We start from the raw sequence: 22,628 nt of genomic DNA, 5'->3' as shown, positions 1-22,628 counted from the left end.
CGTACTGTTTGTATTGTACTGTACGGTACGTATCTGTACCAATTCATACCCAAAAACAGGCTATTTTTGGCCTATGAAGACTAGACCACACAATATCTTCCAACTCCTAAGCCGTATGTTTATTATCATAGTTTCAAGTCTCTCACTCTCACTCTCCCAACTTCCAAGATGAATATGCAATTCCAAGAGCATTCCCCCCCTCCCCAACCCCCCCCCCCCCCTCTCTCTCACACGCGCGCACGCGCAAAAGAATGAAGAGCCTCTTTGTTCATCCACCCTACACTTTGTTGTATGATGTATTACATATATACTCCCATCTATATTCTTGTAGCGCGTTACGTGTGTTGTGCATTAGGTTTTACCCTGCTACCCTCATGCATTTATCCTATTAACTCAAGTGACATTGCTATTTTAGCTCTAAACATGTGTTCTATTATCTATAATCCAAAATAACCAAGTTTTTTTTTTTTTGGTACTAATATCGTACCGTATCTTATAAAATCACAAGGTAGCAATTAGTACCGTATTTTATCGTATCATACCGTATCGTACCTTTTGTACCTAACAACCCTGATTGTGATGCAGACATGGCAGGTGACTTGCATACTCGCAATTCTACTAGTGGGTACATATTTACCTTGACTAGTGGGGCAATTTCTTGGTGCTCTAGATTGCAAATGATATTAGCACTTTCTACCACTGAGGCTGAATATATTTCAGCCATTGAAGCTTCGAAAGAAGGCTTGGTTGTTTGGTCAAGGATTTTGAGTTGCCCACCAAAACACCTGTACTTGGATGTGATAGCCAATGTGCTATATGCCTGGCCAAGAATGCCATGTTTCATGTACGTACCAAACATATTGATGTGCAGTATCACTTTCTTAGATAGGTTCTGGATGATGGTCTAGTCTCACCGACTAAGATCAAAACACAAGATAACCCTGTAGATGTTCTCACTAAGAGTCTTGCAAAGGTTCAACATGAGCATTGCATTCGACTAGTGGGAGTGTTTGCTCAGGACCTTTAAGTGGGAGGTTGTTGGATGTAAAGGCCTTCTGCTACACTTCCCGTGTATATATTTACTTGTACATGTGACTGCACCCTTGTGTTAACAGAGTATGTCAGCTCATGTGTGAGTATGAGCGTGTATTATGGCTGGGCACTTTATGCAGTTATTTTAGGCATTTTTATTGTGTAGCATTTTATGCTATTATGGCATTTATTACTGCCAGTTGGCCAACATTAAATGCTGGGTGACTTGACATATTTTATGGCATTATTCATGCCTATATATATTTTGGGCTCCTCCTCCTTAGTTAGTTCAGTTCACCACCTGGAGGTCCCATGGAGAGAGGAGCCGGTACCAGTGCCCATGTAGTTAGTGACTCACTGTTGTATGCGACAGTCTCGTGTCTGATATATGGATTCCATTTCTCGAGTATACATCTGAGTTCTCATCTGTATTGTGTTCTTTCTTTCCCTTTCTCTCTTGTCTTGTGTTTCAACAGTTTATTATAGCTTATGTTTACGCTTCCATTGCTGCACCACTTCTAACATGGTATCAAATTTCAGGATTTATACTCTTGTTGTGTTTTCTTGCTAATTTTAAGACTGTTTTCACTTGCTGATTAGGTGACTGTTGCTCCATACAGGCGACTTGTTTTATCTGTGTTTTCTATAGATTTGCCATCGCCTGCTGTCTACAGCTCCTCTGCTGCCTGCGTTATCGGTTTTGAGGCTGTTGTGACAGTTTTTCAGCCTATTTGTGGCAGTACTCAGCCTGCGTTTTGGCGTTCTTTACTCCTTCCTGGCTGGGCGATTGTACTTTCAGACCGTTTTTGCTGTTTTTGGTAGTTTTTGACTGATTTGTTGATTTTTTGCAGCAACTTTTGTCTTCTTTTGGTCAAATTTTGGATTATATTGTATGTGAAACTCTTGTTTTTTGCAGTCTGTGCTCGTGTTTTGGCTGTGTTCCCTCTCCAAATACCTTCTTTTCTGTACTCCTCTTCTAAATCCTCTACAAATGGCTCCTCCATGCACATCCACTAATGACAAGCTCCATGGACCTAATTATTACATGTGGAGTGCGGTGATGAAGGCTTGGGTTATCCAGAAGCGGTTATGGTAGGTGGTTGACGGAGCTATTGCACATCCTCAATGGCCTTGTGTTCTAGCTAATTTTGATGAAGACAACCATGAGGAAGCAATGCTTACATGGGATTCGGATGATGCCTGTGTTTACTCGGCCTTACTTCGGTGTATTTCCAAAGAAGTCCTACTGGCAATCACCTTCTCCAAGACAGCTTCAAACGTATGGTTGAAGTTGCAGTTGATGTACGAGGCTCCTTCCATCATGAGGGCTATTACTCTCTATTGCCAACTCCAGCAACTGAAGTTTGAAACCAAAGATACGATCCAATTACCCCAATCCAGGACCAGCTTCGCACTATGCAGTTTGCCCTATCAGAGGCACATCTTGTTGGTACCGTACTCTACAAGCTTCCTCAGGAGTTTGATGGAGTGGCGAATGCTTTACGGGCACAAACATCTACGAATCCTGTCAGCTTTCTTCATATGTCCTCGATGCTACTTGAGCATGAGGCAACTTTACGATTACAGGGGCGGCTTCCGTCACATTATGGAGGTTCAGATGAGGCTCTTGCAGCTTTAGAGAGGTGTTCGAAGATGAAAAAGTCGAAGGCCCAGTGTTATCACTGTGGCAAGAAGGGCCACTTGGGGAAGGACTGCAAAGAGTTAGCGGCTTCCAAGAAGAAAAAGGAGCAGAAGACGAAGCAAGATGCGGACTCCTTCGACGAGTCATCATCTACCTCAGATTCCGATTTAGATTCTTCGGCCAAGGCGAAGTCCACGGCATGGAAGGGATTCTCTTCTTCAGATTATGGGAAGGGCTTGGTGGCCCCTTCTTCAACTGCTTTCTAGTGGTGGTGATGAGGTCATCCCTCACGACTCTCCAGTGCGAGAGAGGGAGTGTAAGAGGGTGGTGAGATGGAGCAGCCGTGCCTCATCTATATTTCTATATAGCTGCACAGGATCCAGAGAGGGACATCCCCAACGCATCGACCGAAGTCTGGCAGGTTCCAATCCTAGAGCTGGGATTGACATCGAGGTTCATGATGGGTTGGTTCTTTGACAGAGAGCATGTGGCTTTCATTTGGAGCTCATATGAGGGGACACTTTGGTGGCCTAGCCAAAGGAGGGGAATTCATGGTCATTTATGCGTTGTGGCATTGGTGACAGGATGGTCATGTGTGCTACATCAGTGGCATTGTTGATAGACATTGAGAGTTGCTATGATCTTCTCTATCTTCAGGAGTTGGTACGATCGACATCGACATCAGGTTATCTCCGAGGCACCTTGGTGGTGGCTTGATCACCCACTGCTTGGGTATCCATGGTTCTACTTGGTGGTTCTATGTTGTACGGTTTTTGATTCATTCTCATTGTACCATTGTATTGTATCAGATCACCCATGATCTGAGAGAGGGTGTTAGCAGAGTATGTTAGCTCATGTGTGAGACTGAGCATGCATTATGGCTGGGCACTTTATGTAGTTATTTTAGGCATTAATATTATGTAGCATTTATTGCTGCCAGTCGACCAACATTAAATGCTGGCTGACTTGACATATTTTATGGCATTATTCATGCCTATATATATTCTGGGCTCCTCCTCCTCAGTTAGTTCAGTTCACCACCTGAAGGTCCCGTGGAGAGAGGAGCCGGTGCCAGTGCCCACGTAGCTAGTGACTCACTGTTGTATGCGACAGTCTCGTGTCTGATATATGGATTCCATTTCCCAAGCATACATTTGAGTTCTCATCTGTATTGTGTTCTTTCTTTCCCTTTCTCTGGTCTTGTGTTTCAGCAATTTATTATAGCCTACCACCCTCCTGCTCGATGACGGTGTTTTTGGTGGGGGGGGTGGGAAACATTGATGACCACTCCTGCTATGTGCATTGGGGTGCAAATTGGGCTGCCTATGACTGAGACCCATCTTGAGAAACTCTATGTGAGGGGGAGCAAGCCACTCCTGTGCGGTCATTGCATCAATTTCTAGCCATGTAGCCCCTACTCCTCTCTTGCTTCTCACTGCCTACTGATCTTGTCATCTACGTTATCCCTGTAGTATCTGATATAACAAGCAGGCTAGCCTCCCTAGTAGGTCACTAAATGTGTGTGGTTATATAGTCTACAAATGTAGAGGAAAGATGAGCAAATACAATGCTGGATACTTGTTGTGATATCCCTATTGTGGGACACCCAAACACTTACGGAGTTCAAGGGACATGACTATTATGGACACATAAGTTATTCATGTGAGACAGGCGAAGGCTAGATGTGTGTGATAAGGTGGATAAGGCCAAGTAAGTTGGTGATGCGGCAGGCAAGCATTAACTTACCAAGGATGAAAGCACAATCATTAAAATAATATTTAGGCTGGGAGGTGATTTGAGACAGCTTTTGCCCACTTTTCTACTGTCGGAATTTCTTAAAACCCTAATTTGTGTGCATAACAGCAGTTACTATTAGTCTTCTATCAAGGTGGCACTTCAGAAACAACACAAAACTACCACCACAACAAACACACACACACACACACAAACACACACAAACAACACACCCAGGGCTCTGTGGTGCAACCAAACAAAAAGAGAAAAAATCACAGGTTCAATTTGAAATTCACCGATGTTATGCACATGGGGTTTACTTGCTGGCCATAAGGCCTATTGTACATGTGATTGTGGTTTAAGTATCGATTTTGATGGCAAAAGAAAAGTGTTTTAATGTGGAGGCAAATTGCTGTGTGTTGATATCCGAGAAAAGCAGAGAGTTTCTTGCTCTAAATTATTACTAAAAGGTATCCACTCAATGCACAACATTCTAGATGTGAGACAGACAGGTTATCAATGTAAAGAAATGGAAAATTTAAGATCATATAACCACTGTCTAATTTTGAGAATTAGATAATGGTGCATAAATAAACTCTCAAGGATGAAGGGGTGAGATTTTCTTTAATTTGCTGGGTTTGTTCCACAGATATAAAGGGCTTTATGAGTATATTGCACAAAAGGGATTACAAGCTGAGTCACTTGCAGGACTTGATGTGTTGGTCGATGGCACCGTGCCAACAGGTTTTTATTTCAACGCCTTGTATGCCTGTATATATATAAGTGTCTATTTTGAATGCTTCCCACTTGCCATTAATAAAATAACCTGCACAGTAACCCCCCATTCCATTTCTTTTTTCACTTTCTTCTTCTGTAATTCCAGCACCATCTCTATGTGTGTTCTTCACACATTCAGTTTACTAGTAGAGAATCTTAAAGTAAGAAATGGATTATGGAATTGTTAAGAGTCATAATTACTGGTCTTCATCTGTTATATTGTAAGGATACTTCTAGGATCTGTTAAGCACGTATCATGTAGTGGTCTTTTTTTTTTTGCATGTGTGGTGTGTTCATCTAATATTAATGGAACCGGAAGAAATCAGTCTGCACTGTACATTTACTGACAGTGAGTTGTACAAAGCAAAATTGGTGGGAGAATTAGAAGGTCCTGGTTGGGATGGATTTATGATTGAATTCTTCCATGCTTTTTTGTGATAACCTTAATGAGCATGCCAATGGGTTGGTTGAATTGTTTCCCTCTCAGCAAGACAATTGTGAGACTTAATCCTACTACTCTCATGCCAATTTTCACATCAATTGGTTTTTAAAATGTGGTTAACATATTTAAGGGAATTTTAGATGGTTTTGTATGAATGTAGTATTCCCTTGCAGACAATATACATGAAGTAGGATATGCTCTGAATACAAGTGGATGTATGTGCATTGGGATGTGATTGCACAAGGCATGTTCAAAATTAGACTCTCTGAATGAGCTTTTAGAAGTCTAAATACTTGGCATATGTGGTGTGCTATACTCTTGTGGCTCTATTTGAGATGCTTCTGTTCCCACTTAAAATACAGACGTCGCTGTATCATTCATGAATCTTTTTTTCCCCTTTTGACAAAGTGAATTTCTATAGATTCATCCTCAGCAATGAGCTCATGCACATATCATTCATGAATCTTTTTCTCCCTTTGACAAAATGAAATTCTATTGAATCATCCTCGCAATGAGCCCATGGACAATAGAACAGAACAAAAGTAGAAATATATAACTAGAAAGTAGGATGAGGACTGGCTGCTCTCAAGTAAGGAATTCAACACAAGAAGCTCAAAAAGAAATTATTCAAGGCTTTACAGTACCAAGATATGGAAGGATATTCTGGAAGAAACTGCTTTATCCCAACTGGTTAAGAAGGCATCTCCTCTGTGGTCAACATAGAGTCTAGACCAAACATCTACCTTTAAGGGTCTAATGAGTTCCCAAGCTCATATATCATCTCCTCCCAAGTGCCTCTGAACATTATCCATCAGAGCGCACCTCTGAACCTCTTAGGCTGAGGGATAATCCCAAAGATAGTGGTTTTCCTCCTCTGCTGCCTGGCAGCCAGATCAAGGTACTGGAATCCTGCCAAAGCCATGCAAGTGAACCTCTTGGGCTGAGGGACAATCTCAAAGGCAGTGGTTGTCTTCCTCTGCTGTCTGTCATCTAGATCAAGGACTGGAATCCTGTCAAAGCCAAGCCAAGTCCACCACAAGCAGCCACAGAAATAAGGATATCTTTGAGGGTTGGAAGGTATCCCCTAATATTCCTAGAAATCAGTGAAGTATGGCTGTGTTTTAATGAGCAGAACCATTTTCTTGGTTTTGTTAAATATTGTGGAAAAAGCCAAGTAGCATCTACGATGGTGATGATTTGTTTACACATTGTAATGGCACCTCTCTCCAGATAATTAGTAAATGTGATGTACAGAAACTCCATGTAATGGCATCTCTCTCCAGGTAATCAGGAAATGTGATGTATCAAAACACCACGATATGGTGCAGCAGATTAGAAGACTAGATTGGATTTCTGGAACAGCATTTGTCAGTGATGAAATTTGAATGATCCTTGTTCTAGGTTAAGCTGGCTCGTATATGTAGGCTTCTGCAGGATGTTTTAGGGCCTGACCTGTCAAAACATCTCTCTCCTGATAATCAGTAAATGTAATGTACAAAAACTCCATGGTATGGTGCAGCAGATTAGAAGACTAGATTGTCTTTTTGGAACAGCATTACTAGTAATGAAATTTGAATGGCTCTTGCTTTAGGTTAAGCTCAGATATGTAAGCTGCTTCAGTTTCCATCTTCGGGATGTTTCAAGTTTTGGATTGTTGAAACATCTGTGCATATTACCTGCTCATAAATCCGTGACATGAGTCGAACTAATTGAGAATGACTTGTGCAGGCTCTGGATTATCTAGTTCAGCAGCTTTTGTCTGCTCATCTGCAATTGCAATCATGGCTATTTTAGGCCTGAATTTTCCTAAGGTATGAAAGCTGAGAAGATCGGCATCTATCTGAACTTAACTTGTAAAACCTGTCACGAGTTCCTTGTATATGTTGACAGAAAGAAGTCGCTGAGTTTACTTGCAAATGTGAGCGCCACATTGGCACACAATCAGGTGGAATGGACCAGGTAATTGTCTAATAGAATGAAAATCGTGTATTTCTGGCAGTGTAAACATGTGTATAATGTCCATACTTGCATCTAGGTGCAAGGAAATGGAAATCTTGTTCCTTTATTTCATAACAATTTTGAAATGAAGCAAGACACAAGCATATCTCAATGAATCTAGTTAATAAGAAGTTTCCACTTGGAAACATACTTTTGTTTTCAATCCATATTTATGGCTGTAAGTAAAAGCTAAAGTAGAATATAAATGTGCAGGCAATATCTGTCATGGCCAAGCCTGGATTTGCAAACCTGATTGATTTTCATCCAATCCATGCAACTGATGTTCTTCTACCAAGTCTTGGTGCATTCGTTATTGCACACTCTTTAGCAGAATCAAAAAAAGCTGTCACAGCTGCCACCAACTACAATAATCGTGTGGTTGAATGCCGACTAGCAGCGGTAAGTTTTTTCTTCTATGTTGTATTTTTGCCTTGAAAACGCTGTGCTGCTGTGAAATTAAAGTATGCATGTGATGCTGTGGGTTTACTTCATTACAATTGTCCTGGCTTGCTTGATGCAACTAGTTTTTGACAGACTTGGATCCACAATTTGTGAAGAGTGAGTGCTGTTCATCTTTTAAGCCATTGAACTACTTCTTTGATATGTGATGAAAATGGTAAAGTTTTATTTTTAAAAATAAGTGTTCCAGAATACGGCCATGCAAGGTAGAAACGGTTACATACAACAGATGGCTGCTTCAAACCTATCATTCTTGAAAAAGAATTGGCAATCCCAGAAAGGGCATCATAAGGGATAGGTGGTTGCATTCTCCACGAGTAGAATTTATGTCACCATATCAGCTGTTCTGGGAACGCATCTGATAATTGGTCTGGGAAAACTTGATGACTATTTAAAACTCACAAGATGCCACCATCTCCTTTTCAATGGACAGCTCCACTTTACAAATGATGTTTGCAAGTTTGAAGCTCTAAAGATTTCAATGTTTCAGATTATGGCAATTGATGCCAGAGTAGCAACCACATTTTTGCAAGAGAATGGTTTATGCGCCATTGTAGACTGCTTCGTGAATGTGATTGTTCGAACGATGATTACAGAAGATTGGAAGAGGAACTGAAATTCTCTAGGGATTGATTGAAGACTAGTCTGCTAGCCAATATAGTTTATAAGTTTGGCCTTAATTTTGGCTTTAAATTTAGTGGTACTTTACTAACTTTTTGACCAATATTTTTTTGCTTGATAATATGTATTTTAAGCCGTAGGGAGGGAACAAACATGCCTAGGATAATAGGAATTCAACCAGCTTCATCTAGTTTATGGGACCCAAAATTCATAATATGGGGAAAAGTCCTAGCTTTTGTTTTCCTTTGATGCCATACACCAAACCCAAAGAGAAAAGCATTTCAATTTTATATGGGGTCTAGCTACTACAATTTATACAAAGGCTTCTTGTGCTTTTACGCTTGAGCTTGGCTTTGAGACTCACTTTTGAATCGATTGAACTGCAGGGATTTAGAGCTAGAATCTCATGTACCCTTAGATTGAGATGAAATGGCTGCCATGGACGAATCTCACTGGTAGCAACTGAACATAGACATGTCAAATATGGGCTATGCTTGCTTGGGTTTTTATCCTTTGCTTGCTTTATGTCTTAAAGCTCAGAGACACTCAGAAGTCTTGTGACACATATTTGGTCTAAGACTCTGTTCATACATCTCAACTAACTAAAGTGTGTGTTACTGAAATGTACAACTGAGTTATTTAGTAGGCAATGATAAGGATGCCACTTGAGGTGCACGAATGTGTAATGAGAAGGGAGCTGGGCAATCTCTCAAAAACCACATGCAATATTATGAACCACCATAGTTCTTATTACAGACTAAATTGAAGCTGTTCAAGAAATTTGTCTTTATTTCATAATCAAATATCAAACATATGTAGTGTCAGTATGTTCCCTTGCAGGAAATTTGGAAGTATTTGTTTCCTTGAGGAGAGGGTTTTCATGGTCACACTTTCAACTTCAGATGTGTGAGTAATGATATTGTAGTTGCTTTATACTATGCAACTATTTTTAAGAAAAGAAAACTCTAGTAATAACACCTCGGAGTAGATCTCCCTGAGGTAAAATACAAAGTATAAAGAATACTGTTGAGTGCTGGGGTTGGCCTGGGCTGTTGGCCTAGGCTGGTCTTCCCTGAAATTCCGGTTTTCCTGTTTTACAAAACAGGAAAAAAAGCTTAACAGGCCTTTATATACTTGTCATGAGCAACTTAATTGTTACTGTCTTTGTCATATGTGTTTATTAATGGAATTTCTCTTGTTCAGGGCAGGGGCCTTCCTTTTTCTTTTTTGTTTTTTTTCCTTTTTTTTTGGGGGGGAGGGGAGTGTACAGCATGATTGATTGTGCGTGGAAGCACAATCTGTTGCACTTAAGCACACTACATTTTGCAGATTGTACTGGCCGTGAAACTTGGGATGCCTGCAGATGAGGCTACAGCAAGCGTGAACACACTATCTGACATTGAAGGCCTTTGCATATCATTTGCGGAAACTCAGGGTTCATCTGATCCTGTGGTTGCTGTAGAGGTAGCTAATGGACTTTCCACATTAGTGCTCTGCAGCCTTAACAGTTCCAATTGAGTTGATTCAAGCATCTAATTGGAATTGTCCATTTCAGAAATATCTACACGAGGAGCCTTATACAGCAGCAGAGATTGAGGCAATTGTGTCAAAATCTCTTCATTCAATAATGGAAAAATCTGCATCATCCTTAGCTGTCCTTGCTGCTGCATCACATTTCAAGCTCTACCAGGTTTGGCTTTCAGCAGAGAAGCAGCCATACTCTCCTAACCCCTTTTATGCATGATGTTGATATCTGATGAGATACCTTACACATATATAGAGGGCCAAACATGTGTACTCGGAGGCAAGACGAGTGCATTTATTTAAGGAAGCTGTCCAAACTGATCGAAGGTAAGAACAATCTCCTTTTCCTCTTTTTGCAGTATATTCTTTTCAGTGGTATAAGAGGGTAATCACGTTTGGTGTGACACATTAGTGAAGATGAAGTTCTTCAGCAACTTGGTGACCTTATGAATGCCAGCCATACCAGTTGCAGTGATCTCTATGAGTGCAGGTAAGATATTTTTCTTTAACATATTTTAAGGTTGGTCCACTGTGGTTACTTTAATTGATCTAAAAGTTTCATTATTGCTTTTAGTTGCCCTGAATTGGAGGAGCTAGTCAGTGTGTGCCGAGCTAATGGAGCGTTTGGAGCACGCTTGACTGGAGCAGGATGGGGAGGATGTGTTGTCTCTCTGGTCAGAGAGAATATGGTGCCATCTTTCATTTTGTCATTGAAGGTCTGCGAAATACGATTAATAGTTTAGCCACATATTTCCTCTTCATTTCTTCTTATTATGATATTGCAGTAGTTACTAATGAGTAAATTACAGCCTGATAACTCATGACGTTTGCATGGCAGGAATCCTTTTATCAATCCCGCATTGAAATAGGACTTATAAACCGCAATGATTTGGGTTTATATGTATTTGCTTCAAAACCTTCTAGTGGTGCTGCCATTCTTAAGCTTGATAAATTGTTCAAGGAAAATGGCATTAATGCTTGAGATATGATTGGGTCCAAAGTTGTAAACCCATTGTAAAATATCAGTGAGAAGCTTTGTGTAATAAATGCAGCACAATAAATTGCTTGACACACTGCTTCCCTTTGTGTAATGTCAGAGTAGATAGAGCAACTTCTGTTAAGTTCGCACCATAAGTTGTCCAAAACTTTTTTTGGGGGTTTGAGAGACGTGTTACCTAAACTTCCTTGTTTGTGTATAGGCAATGATTTGATAATGTAGTTAAGGAGAGAATACAGTGGCCAGAAACCTGCAAAAATCGAGTGAGAATTAGTTGATGCCTCAACCTCTCATCCATTGTCAAAAGGTGCATTATATGCTTTGGCACTTGGTAGTCATAAGAAACCAAGTATTCCTCCTTGACGGGACACATACTTGTGGACTAAAGATGTAGGTGCCAAATGCTCTTCAATATGCAATCACGGACCATTGTCACTCTCTACATCTTTCAAGCAAGTTGATACATAGGAAAGGCCAAATTTTGCTTGGCATTTGTTCCAATAAATATCTTATGTAACCATCCCCAGTATGGGCAAAACGAGAAAAGTGTCCAAAAACCGCAATAATCAAGTGAGAATTAGTTAATGCTTCATGCACGTCCTTTTTTAATAGTTGGTTCTCAGGACCTAAGCATGGATCACAATAAGTTCAATGCTATTACAGCTCGGGGGGGTCACCTTATAGAAGCACATTATATAACATGCATTCAAAGGATACTTTAAAAACCCCTTTTTAAAAAAATTTCACCATTTTATCTACCCCTTTTGTGAATTTTGAAGGCAATAGCTATATCCCCTCCATAAATCTAAAATTTGAATCGAATGTGCATTTTCATGGCCCCTTCTGTACAATTCAAATTAAAACATGATACTACCATAGTGACTACTTCTCCAACTCGGCTCTTCCAAATGGATAACCATGCATTGAGCATCATGTATCCTTTTACCTCATCAAGTGGACCATTATGAGCATTCATTGCTCATACAAGATCCCAAGCAACTACCACACTAGTCGGGCAGTTACCCTCATCTACTCTTTACATCCACACCCTTGATTGTGGTTTTGTACTTTGAGTCTCACTTTTGTATGAACTATTGGGCCAAGTCAAACAAACAAATATCCACCAAACAAAAATCATTGCCTTCATGATCATTGCAAGCTTGTGAGCAATCCGTTGCAACACCCTTGGTCTGATGTCTTGATTTCATTGGGGTGACCTCTTGGGCAACTCAAACAAAATATCTATCACCTCTGTGATCCTCTTAGGTCCTTGAGTAGTCTAGAGTGACACCCTTGGCACAATGCCTTAATCTTGTTGGGATGGGACTCTTTGGGTCAAGACTAGAGCTTTCCTTTCACTCTCTTTGATCACCCTTTTTGAGCATGAGGAGTGTTAGGCTACCTTAAATTGCCTTTCAAAGTACCATGGTTTTTATATCAGCCCCAAAAAGTAATTTTGTGTTGTAGACATCACAAGACATTTCAACAGGACAACTAGCTCAAAATGTTGTATTAAAGAGGACCCAATGTGCACTCCCATTTTCATAAGTTGATCTTTGTGATTCATTTATACAGAAGGTTTTTTTCAATTGTTACATTTTAAGAAAACCTAACTACATGGTTGGTAGATGTTTTTTTGGATGATATAGCCATGATGTGAGACTTTGACTTGATATGCTCTGAGAAAATTGTGTGTAAGTCTGATCTTAAAGGGCACAAATGCAATTATTTCTGATCATATTTTTGCATACAACTCTTACTTTCCCTTTATCTTTGTAGTCATTCAATGTTTCCTCAATAAGGTCAAAATCAGATCTTGTATGGTTTCAAGTTAAGACTCTCACAATTTAATCTCCAAAATGATTAGAAATTAGCCCTAAGATACATATTATACAAAAGTGATTTTAAAACAAACCCAAACCTTACTAAAGCTCAACCCTTTCATAAACCAATAATTATCGTATATGAAAATAACATTTTACTAGAGGTTTCAATGGTTAAAAAGATGTCACTTACCATTGTGAGTGTTTTTAAAAATGGGCCACTTTACCCAAGATAGTGAGCCACTTAACTTGAGTAAAGTGTGGCTAATTTTTTGGAGCCATGCACCACCTTGCCATGCACCATTTTACTAACATATGCCCTAAAGGGAAAGGCTAATAATATTGCAAGGAGAGGAAACAACTATGGATGCTTTGCCTCACCCGAAAAAAGCACCTGGTGTGTTGCCTATAATCCTCAAACTTGGAAGTTGTCTGGATTTTAATGTGAACACAAGGTAAATTCATATTGATGAAAAGCTATGATAGAATCCACTCCCCCTCCCCCATGCTAGTTGTAAATATTTGTCTCATGAGAACATATATGCCTTTTAAGTATTGATCCCCTCCCCCCATCTTCCTCCCACCCATCCCCTTTCCACCCCACACCACCCCCATCCCACCCCACCCCTTAAAAAGTGCGATTTTGAAAATTTTTGAATAAAAACATCCCTAATGTAAATTTTACATGAGGTGCATTTATAAACCCCTTCTGTTTTTGGAAAACTGAAAGTCAACATAATAAAAATACCCTTTCTTTTGAACTCACGTGGTACCGAGTATTACAGCTACACTTTATCCTTCCAAAAACACTACTGTGCCAAGGATCTGGGACTGAATGGGCTCCTTTTTTATTGACAATTGTAAAATTGACAAACCTTTCTGAAGACCTAATTGCTGAGACATGGAAATCTCATACTCTGGGTCAAGTTGCTGACAGCGGAAAAGTTAATGGTGAAGAAATCTAATTCTCTTCCATGCTTTGGTGGCCAGTCATGAGACTTCTACCTTGGGGTTCTATTGTTGTTTGCCTTTTGGTCTGTGGCTGGTACTTCCTCACTCTTTGGTTCTCCATTTTGTAGTGTTGGAACCGTCAAAAGAGGCGTTCTATGTCTGTACTTGGGTACCCAGATGGTGCAGTTACCACCTTAGTAATCTTGGGTGTGTGGAAGGTTCTTTGCACCCATTTGGGCTTTGTGCTTTGCTAGGTCCAAAGCTTTCTTGTGATGCTTGCTGGTAGTCAACAAATGGGATAAGTAACTGAAAAAACCAAAAAGTCTCTCTGTTGCAAGAGCTGCAGATATTGTTGACCTCGGACTTAAAAAGGAGTGGAGCCATATCATTTCTACCGCGAAAATGCCAGCCAAAATTACAGCATCAGTACTATTGGATTGGAAGGAGCGACTACATATACTAGACTGCTGAGATACATTACCACAGAGTCAAGATGGTATGCTATGGTGTCAAGGTTTTACAACCAACCTCAAATTCCAGCATTGATGTCTTGGTGAAGTATAGCACGATGTTTTTAGTATGCAAATTGTTATGTAAGAATTTCTTGTATGCAATGCAACGAAATGTAGACAAAAAGAAAGTGTTTGCCCTTGTTTTCTTGTCTGAGATAGCGGTTCTAGCCTTGAATGGACCATGCATGGTGGAACAGCTACCTACTGTTCATACTGGAAACGATTTAGTCCCCAAACCCCAAGTTGAGCTGATACGATGTCATCAACACTCCTGCACTTGGCCTTGAAATTAATCCACTTAAGAATGTCCCGGCTTAATATGAGGGAATGGGTCATGGAGGAGGCATACTCATTCTTGCCCTGTCCTAGGTATGGCACAATGTAAGTATATGCATCGCATTTGAAGAAATGAAATTGAGCAATTGAGACAAGAGTTGAACACGTGCATGCATCCAAAATGGCACAAATCAAATGGCCTCTCTAGAAGTCATGATTGATTACATTCATCTAGGTCATTGTGACTTTAGCTATATCTTGATTTATGCATGCGGAGAGCTATACTTCATGTCACAACCGGACAATTGGATGGATGAACACCCACATGATTCTTGTGTGGAACACGAAATACATATACCAAAGGTACAGTGATAATGCTATAATATTATTTAGGTAATACTTGCAATGTCAAAAAATGTCTTTAGCCAGGTTGATAGAACTATCATAAGATTTAGCACATTATCATCTCCTTGTCTTATATATAGACTTTGTCTACAAATAAAGCATTTGATATAGAAAACCTCTAATAAGAAAGACGGGGAATGCATTTTGCATTTTTTTGTGTTCTAGGGTGCTAAATAAATCTATGGATTTAGAATTGTCTCTTGAGATGTGGTAGTTTGCTCTTTGGGGTGATTCCTCAACTTTCTCCAAGTCATTATTAATTGATCTTCATATGAAGTTAGTGCCATAAATGCACTTCAAAATTATACAATGAAAACATTGGACTCACAACATGCTAGTGTTCAATCAAAGTTATTGAGAAGTTGCACAAAATAAACACCTTTCCTTCCCCATCCCACCCCTTATAACGAATCTTTGCAGGACTTCGAATCATAACTTGTCATGCGGCACAAAAATAGCACTACGGAAAGGCACACAAGATATATCAATAATGAATCCTTTGTATTCATGATATAGAAAGATACAACATTGAGACACATCTTAGGACTACACCCTCATGACATTGCACATGTGAGGGTTCATCACTGAGCATAGGGAATCACATGTAGAGGCACATCCCAACAAATAGAGCTTGAGTGACTACTACTCATATAGGTATTTTTGGCTTCAATGCCATGATATAGCTACAAAACCCATATCCTTACACTCATCCCCGCTTAATGGATTGTCGCTCTTAGTAATCTGAGGGTGGTTTTCTTAACTCATTTCAGGGTCTTAATGTAGCTCATTCTATCAAGCTGGTTAGTGTTTTCTAGGACTCATTAACATGGTCTTAATGCAACCTTTTCTATCAAGTTGGCAAGGGTCTACCCATCTAGACAATTTTTATTCTTTTTCATTCCAGTTCACCTAAATTACCTTTGAGGAGTGGAGGCTTCGTAGTCTTAATTGGATTTAGCCTAGCGCTTATGGCTTTGCATGCCAAGCTTTGTAGGTGCAATCCCAAGGTGTTGTGCTATTAGGGTCAAGGCATGGTGGCTTGGGTGGTATCATGTTGTGCCATGCCTTGAGGGAGACAGTCCATTGGGTTGCTTCTTGTGCAGTTACTTCTTTCCTTCTTGTCGTTGCCTTGGGCCTTAGGGCCTTGGGTCTCTTGGTTTGTTTGCGAAGACACTTTGCCATCATCTCCAAGTTAAGCACTTGGGTTGTTTTCCTTGGTCTCTTTGTCACACCTTTCTTGCTTGTCTAAACTGGCTAGTTTAGCTTGCCTTTTCACACAGAAGGTATAGCCTTGCTGCGTGGCACCTCTTTGGCTCTTCTTAGTCTCATTTAGAGTTGAAGTTCTTGGGGGGGGACATGGACTAAGTTATCAAACTTAGACCGGATTTTGGGTTGCAAAAGTAGAGGTATCATTGAAGTTCTTGAGGTAACAGCCATATTTGGAGTGCTCAATGTGTCTCAGATCCATAGGATCGGGACAACTCCTTGCGTTTGTAGCTTGAATGTTGAGATCTCAATCTTTACCAGCATTGAGTATGGTCCCAATGGGTTCCATAGCCCAAAGACATTCACCTTAAGAGTGAGTTGGAGAGTTCACCAAGACTCAACTAGCAAGGCTCCCTTCCATGTCACTAAGTTGCCTTGGTCGGGACCATATTGCGAGCAGTCCCTCATCCTTTCCCTTCTTTGAAGCTTTATCCTTTGACTCTTTCTATCCAAGCTCATAAGGATTTGCCTCTTCGGGCTCAAAGGAGTAGGAAATGACTCCATTGTTGAAGTGCACTTGGTTTCTACTTTGATCCGAGTTGGCTGGGATGGGATGTGACCTTGGATTGAAAGCTTGGTTTACTTTCTCCTTAGCCATGAGTTTAGCTTGGGCGATTCTCTTTCTCTATCTTTCCTTTTTCTTTTTGGCCTTCTCCGTCTAGGTCCATCTTTTTCTCCTCTTTTTCTTTCATGTTCTTACCTAAGTTTAAACCATTTGCTATCTCTTCTTCCTTGGCCTTCATGCCTTGGTCTATCTTTTCTTGCTCTTCTTGTTCTAGCCTATCTTCTTTCTTCGGTTTCCTAGCTTTCCACACTCCTAGCTTGGCTTCTCCGTCTCTTTCTATTGTTCAATCTTTTTCCTAACTTTCTTCTTCTTGTTTTCTTCTACTTGCTTCCTCATATCTTGCTCTAGCTTTTTTTTCTCTTCTAGCTTTTTCCTAGCTAACTCTACTTATTATTCTATCTCTTTTCTTGTCCCCTTTGATCATCTCTATGGCTCCATCTAACAAGTCTTTTTCTTCTTTCGTATCATCTTCTTCTATCTCATCCCATATTTTCATGATTCTCTCCTTCAACTTTCTTTCTAGCATATCATCATTGAACTTTGAGGGATTGGTTGACCGTCGAGGTTGAGGTGTTCTAAGATCTAGGATGAGCTCCTCCTCGCCCTTCTCTTCTTCTTCACTTTGTTGGGATAGAGGTGTTTTAAGATTAGGACTAAGCTCATCCTCTCCCTTTTCTCCTTCTTCATCTTTTAACTCTTTAATTTTCTCTTCTTCTTCACACCTACCTTATAATCTAAAGTAGAAGTGTTGGCTCCATGTAGCAAATGCCCTGCCCAAGGTGCTTTTACCCTTCCATTCTTATCCATTGACTCTATCTCCTCATCTATTGCTCCATCGTCATCTTCCTTAACCATGCCTCAAATGAGAGTGCCAACTTGGCCTTATCTTCAATCTCAATGAGTAGAGGTGTTCCAAGATGAGGATCAAGCTCGCCTTCCCCTTCTCAAACTCCAGTTCTTCAAATACTAGTTCTTCTATCAACAACAGGCTGCGATCTGTGGGTGCAAGGGATCATCCTTTTGACATCACCTATCTTCACGAGTTTTCTTGTATCCTAACTCCATCATAATATTTTCTACGTTTGAACTCACATCCATTCTCCATCCTTCTCCCTTCACACAATACTCCATCATTTCTTCATTTTCTTGAACTCCTTCGGGTTTGGCATTCTTGGGATAAAGTTAATTGGTGTAGAGGTAATCTCCTTCTGAGTGGTAGTTGATGGGGATATCTTTGGGGTAGTAGTATCCATCTTCTTCAAAAGGGTATTGGTTGTAGAGGTATTGGTCTTCAAGGTAGCCTTTTTGGTAGTAGTCTTCAAGATAATAGTCGGGGTAGTAGTAGTCAGTTGCTTGTTGGGGACGAGGTGTTCCAAGATTCGGGTTGAGCTCATTCTCTCCCTTGTCTTCTTCTTCATCTTTATCTGACCATAACTCTTCTTCTTCTTCCACCTGTTCCTTCTTTTCTTGCTCCTTAGTTCTTCTTTGGCTTGCTTCACTCCATTCTTCAACTCTTGGACTCTTTTGGCTTCAACTCTTGGACTCTTTTGACTCTCATCTACTTCAAGTACGCTTCGGCCTATTGTTTGGATTCTTTAGAATCAGAGGCAGTCTCCCAGTTCCACCTCAACATGATTTCTCCTTGTAGCTCATGTCGAGGTCTCAAGCCATCTTCACTTGCCACATCTTGGCTCTTTCTCGCACCATGATCAATTGGTAGTCAACCTCCTCTAGGTCTTCATCCAACTCTTCAGCCTTCACTTCTAGATTTCTCCTTTTGGGGGGGGAGGTGGCGGAGGAGGGGGAGGGGCATTGCAATGTGGGGGATCGTGTCGTGTCATGTCATGTAGTGTTGTGTTGTATCGTGTTGGGATTGTCACATCATGTTGCACGATGTGTTATGGTAGGATCTTCTTCACGTCTATGAGCTTACTCCCCTCTTGAGCTAGTAAGCTCCGTGCTAGAGTTGCTTTGATACCAAGTGTAATGAACCTTCAGAAGACTTCGAATCATAACCTCTCATGAGGCACATAAATGGCACAACGGAAAGGCACACAAGATGTATCGATAAGGAATCCTTTTCATTCATGATATAGAAAGATACAACATTGAGGCACATCTCAAGACTACACCCTTGTGATGTTGCAATGTGAAGGTTCACCACTGAGCATAGGTTATCACATCTAGAGGCACATCCCAAGAAGATCTTAAGTAACTTCTACTCCCTATATAGTTTTTGGCTCTAATGCCATGGTATAGCTACAAAGTCCCTACCCTTATACATCCCACCCTCTACCCCCCAATACAACAACAAAAAACCCCTTGGCCAAAACACACACACACATACACACACACAAACAGAGGGATGGAACTCCTCTTGGCATCTCCCCCCAAGAATTTTGGTGGGAAAGTTGCTCTGTAAGAGGCCTACCAAATAAGAGCCTAGTGTAATGATTCTATAATGGCTTTCTTTTGGCTCATTAGAGAACTTGCTTAAAATACAGATAGCTTCACTTATATTTGGGTATGTATTATACAAGTAAAGAAGGCATCCCACAAGTTTTTTGAACAAATTATCATTCAAATGTAAATGCATCTTCTTTTGAAAGATTCAAGTTAACCTCAGATTGTGTTATGACAAATAATGACTTAAAGCTAACCATACCAAATGCTTGAATTAGTTCACTAGTATCCTTTATTTGGGAGATGGATATCATATCTAGTTATTGCCAAACTTCAATCCCTAAAAATAATTGTGTAAGTCCAAGATTTTTCATCTCAAACTCAATACTTTGTTTGAGAGGTTTTTTCTTCATGATCCCCAAGGGGGAGAGTGAGATCATCCACATATAGTGCAATGAGTAGGTAGCTATGAATATTCTCAAACACATCCAAATTAGTATCCAAAATACTTCTTTAAGACCAATACTTGAAGTATATGTTAAAGCGTTCATTCCATGTGTGTGGGGCTTTTTTCAATCCATATAATACCTTTCCAAGTCCGAAAACTTTGTTTTGAGCACCTGGAGTTTCAAAACCAAGTGGTTGTTCCACATGTACTTTCTCACAATATCCATTCAAGAAGGATGATTTGATGTCCATTTGCATATCCATCCATCCACACTTTGTGGAAGGGCTAGAATAGTATGGATAGTAGCCAATCAAGATGTAGTAGCAAATACATCATTGTAGTCAAACCTTCTATCTATGTGAATCCCTTTGCTACAAGTTGTGCCTTATAGTAGCCAATCTAGTTGTAGTAGCAAATATATTGTTGTAGTCAAACCTTCTATTTGTGTAAATCCCTTTGCCACAAGTTGTGCCTTATAGTATCCTATGATCCATTAGCTTTGTAGACCCACTTGGTATCCATCACATTGTGGTTCTTTAGATGCTCTACAAGATCCCATGTATGATCTTGAGTTTGATTATGCAAGAATTAAAACTAACCCTCACTATCACACATGCATGTGCTTTGAACCGCTCATCATATAATTGTAACAATAAACTATATTGTAGAGACTTGTCAAGTCAATTATGTCCGGGTGGGGTTGGGTTACACAATTTTCAACTCACCTTGCATTAACATATTAACTTAATAATGAATTGACTGTTGAGTTCTCATTTAATAAAAGGAAACCATTTAGCTATCTTCATTAGGGATGATCAATTTTTTATATGGGAATGGGGTTAAGGTACCAAGTTTGGTCTTTTACTAATAGCATTATATGAAGCTTCTAGTTGCATGTGTGCATGGTCATGTCTAGTTTTTTCTATGGAACTATAAATTGCTTGCAAATATTTTGCTAGAGTCTTGTATTTTCTCTTATTACTTCTCAATCACGCTTTTTTGTTTTATAGGAACTTTCCCTCATTTTTCTTGATGTGTGTATGGGTTTGTTTCTATTTAGTTTGAATGGTACCCCCAATAGTGATTTAGCATATCCACTACCTATACATGATTATTCTCTACTATTGGAGGTAGATTGTATTCATCGTGTGGGTCTATGTGACTTTGTAGCCCTCTAGCTCCCTCATGTATCAATGCTACCCTTTATTGTTTTCTCTTATTCTCTTATAATAAATGGTAGGCTCGCTTGATCTATCGGTGGGATTTCAACTTTCCCCTACAAATATCATCAATGTCCTTTCCTTGCCTCTTTGCTCCATTAGTTCCTAGTGCTAATTAGTTATTGTCAGTTGACTGGATTGTCATTGTACCGTAGAAAGGGAAATATCTACACCCTCGATGCCTAGTAGAGTTCTTAGCAATTTTGGCATCTTATTGGCTACTGTCTCTAACTTGATCTGGAAGTAGTTATGCATATTCCTTTAGGCTAGGTTTTGGGATTGACACTTCCACAACGTCTAAAAAGGGGTAGGTTAGTAGCATCTCTTATGTCACCTTTCTTTAGCGGATCATTACCTTTGCACCTCCTCCAAGTGGCGTGCTTGTCCCATCTTTTGGTCCTCTTCTGTCACACTCTCAACCTCCTATTCCTTCTCCTCTAGTGACACATGATAGTTTCGATGATGATGCTCCCCCCCCCACTAGTTATTCACTAAAAGCATTCTTGTATGCAATGATATTCTTGTCTTGTCTTTGTTCTTGCTTTTTTTCTTTCTTCTACATAGGCTCCTACTTTTTCTATCTCTGTTAGCTCCCTTCCTACATTCTCTCTTGCATGAATCTATTTGCAACACAATATGATGAGTAGCTTGACCCTCAAACTCCTACTTCTTTGTAGAAGATGATGATAGTTGGATCAATGCTTCCCCAACTAGTTTCTTGTGTCCAAGCTACCTTAGAGACATCAGTTACTTTTTGTCTTCAATCCATGTATATAGGAATTTATATCTCATTACAAGACAAGAGTAATTCCTTGACAAGATAACATAGTAAAGCTTTGGAGGACTTGGCCTCTGAGAAGGCTACCCTCAATAACATTCATAAATTGATAGTCAAGGCTATGGGCCTTAGTGACATTCTTCATAAACAGATAGCCAAGGCTATTGACAGGTCCTTGTTGGAGAGAGAAGCCGATGCCACTGCCTTCATAGCTAGTGACTCACATTGGTGTTGTACTTGTTGAGAATCTGCCAATCACACCCTATGTATGCCCCTTTGTATGGAACAACTAGGCTAGGAAGATGCAGTTCATTCTAGGAAGAGAGACAAATCCCATAGGCACAGTGATGAAATGTGCTACCAAGCATTCCTATATAATGATGTACTTGACTATCACTTTCATATTATGATAATGCAATAGTACTTGTCTCTTTGTGTCAAGTTTCTGTGTCATTGTCAGTCCTACACAAGATTGTGTTTATGAGTTCAAGTCTCAATCTTGAAACCTAATTCACTTGTGTAACAGTTGTCTTCTTTGTCAATGTCAACATGAGTAGTATCTTCATCTTCCATCCTTCATAGCTTCCGTCTTTGCCATGCTCTAGATACCGCATTTCTCACGTGGTATTAGAGCCCAGTCGGGCATGGCATAAATCCCTTATCTGCTCTCTCAGTCCCTCTTAACCTCAAGTCAGCTCAAGTCTAGCTCATGGTTCCATTTCTTACCTCTATCCTCACTGAAGCTTCCATGGCAG

At 40.1% G+C, this 22,628-nt stretch overlaps 1 protein-coding gene across 1 annotated transcript in view; it reads left to right on the top strand.

Moving 5' to 3' along the window:
* GALK (Mevalonate/galactokinase family protein) overlaps window positions 1-11,298 on the top strand; it is a 66,298-nt gene extending 55,000 nt beyond the window's left edge. Inside the window, exons 4-13 of the mRNA XM_087694137.1 lie at window positions 5,058-5,152; window positions 7,356-7,438; window positions 7,518-7,586; window positions 7,839-8,024; window positions 10,035-10,169; window positions 10,261-10,395; window positions 10,486-10,556; window positions 10,642-10,719; window positions 10,804-10,945; window positions 11,068-11,298. Coding sequence (XP_087550263.1) covers window positions 5,058-5,152; window positions 7,356-7,438; window positions 7,518-7,586; window positions 7,839-8,024; window positions 10,035-10,169; window positions 10,261-10,395; window positions 10,486-10,556; window positions 10,642-10,719; window positions 10,804-10,945; window positions 11,068-11,211 — 1,138 coding nt within the window. The 3' untranslated portion in view covers window positions 11,212-11,298. The remainder of the gene's footprint in view (window positions 1-5,057; window positions 5,153-7,355; window positions 7,439-7,517; window positions 7,587-7,838; window positions 8,025-10,034; window positions 10,170-10,260; window positions 10,396-10,485; window positions 10,557-10,641; window positions 10,720-10,803; window positions 10,946-11,067) is intronic.
* The last annotated feature ends 11,330 nt before the right edge of the window (window positions 11,299-22,628 follow it).

This window comes from Lygodium microphyllum, chromosome 15 (assembly GCF_053477565.2).
Source record: "Lygodium microphyllum isolate KBCC chromosome 15, Lygodium_microphyllum_v1.1.10, whole genome shotgun sequence".
Lineage (NCBI taxonomy): Eukaryota > Viridiplantae > Streptophyta > Polypodiopsida > Schizaeales > Lygodiaceae > Lygodium > Lygodium microphyllum.
This window is presented reverse-complemented; position numbering and strand designations above follow the sequence as displayed.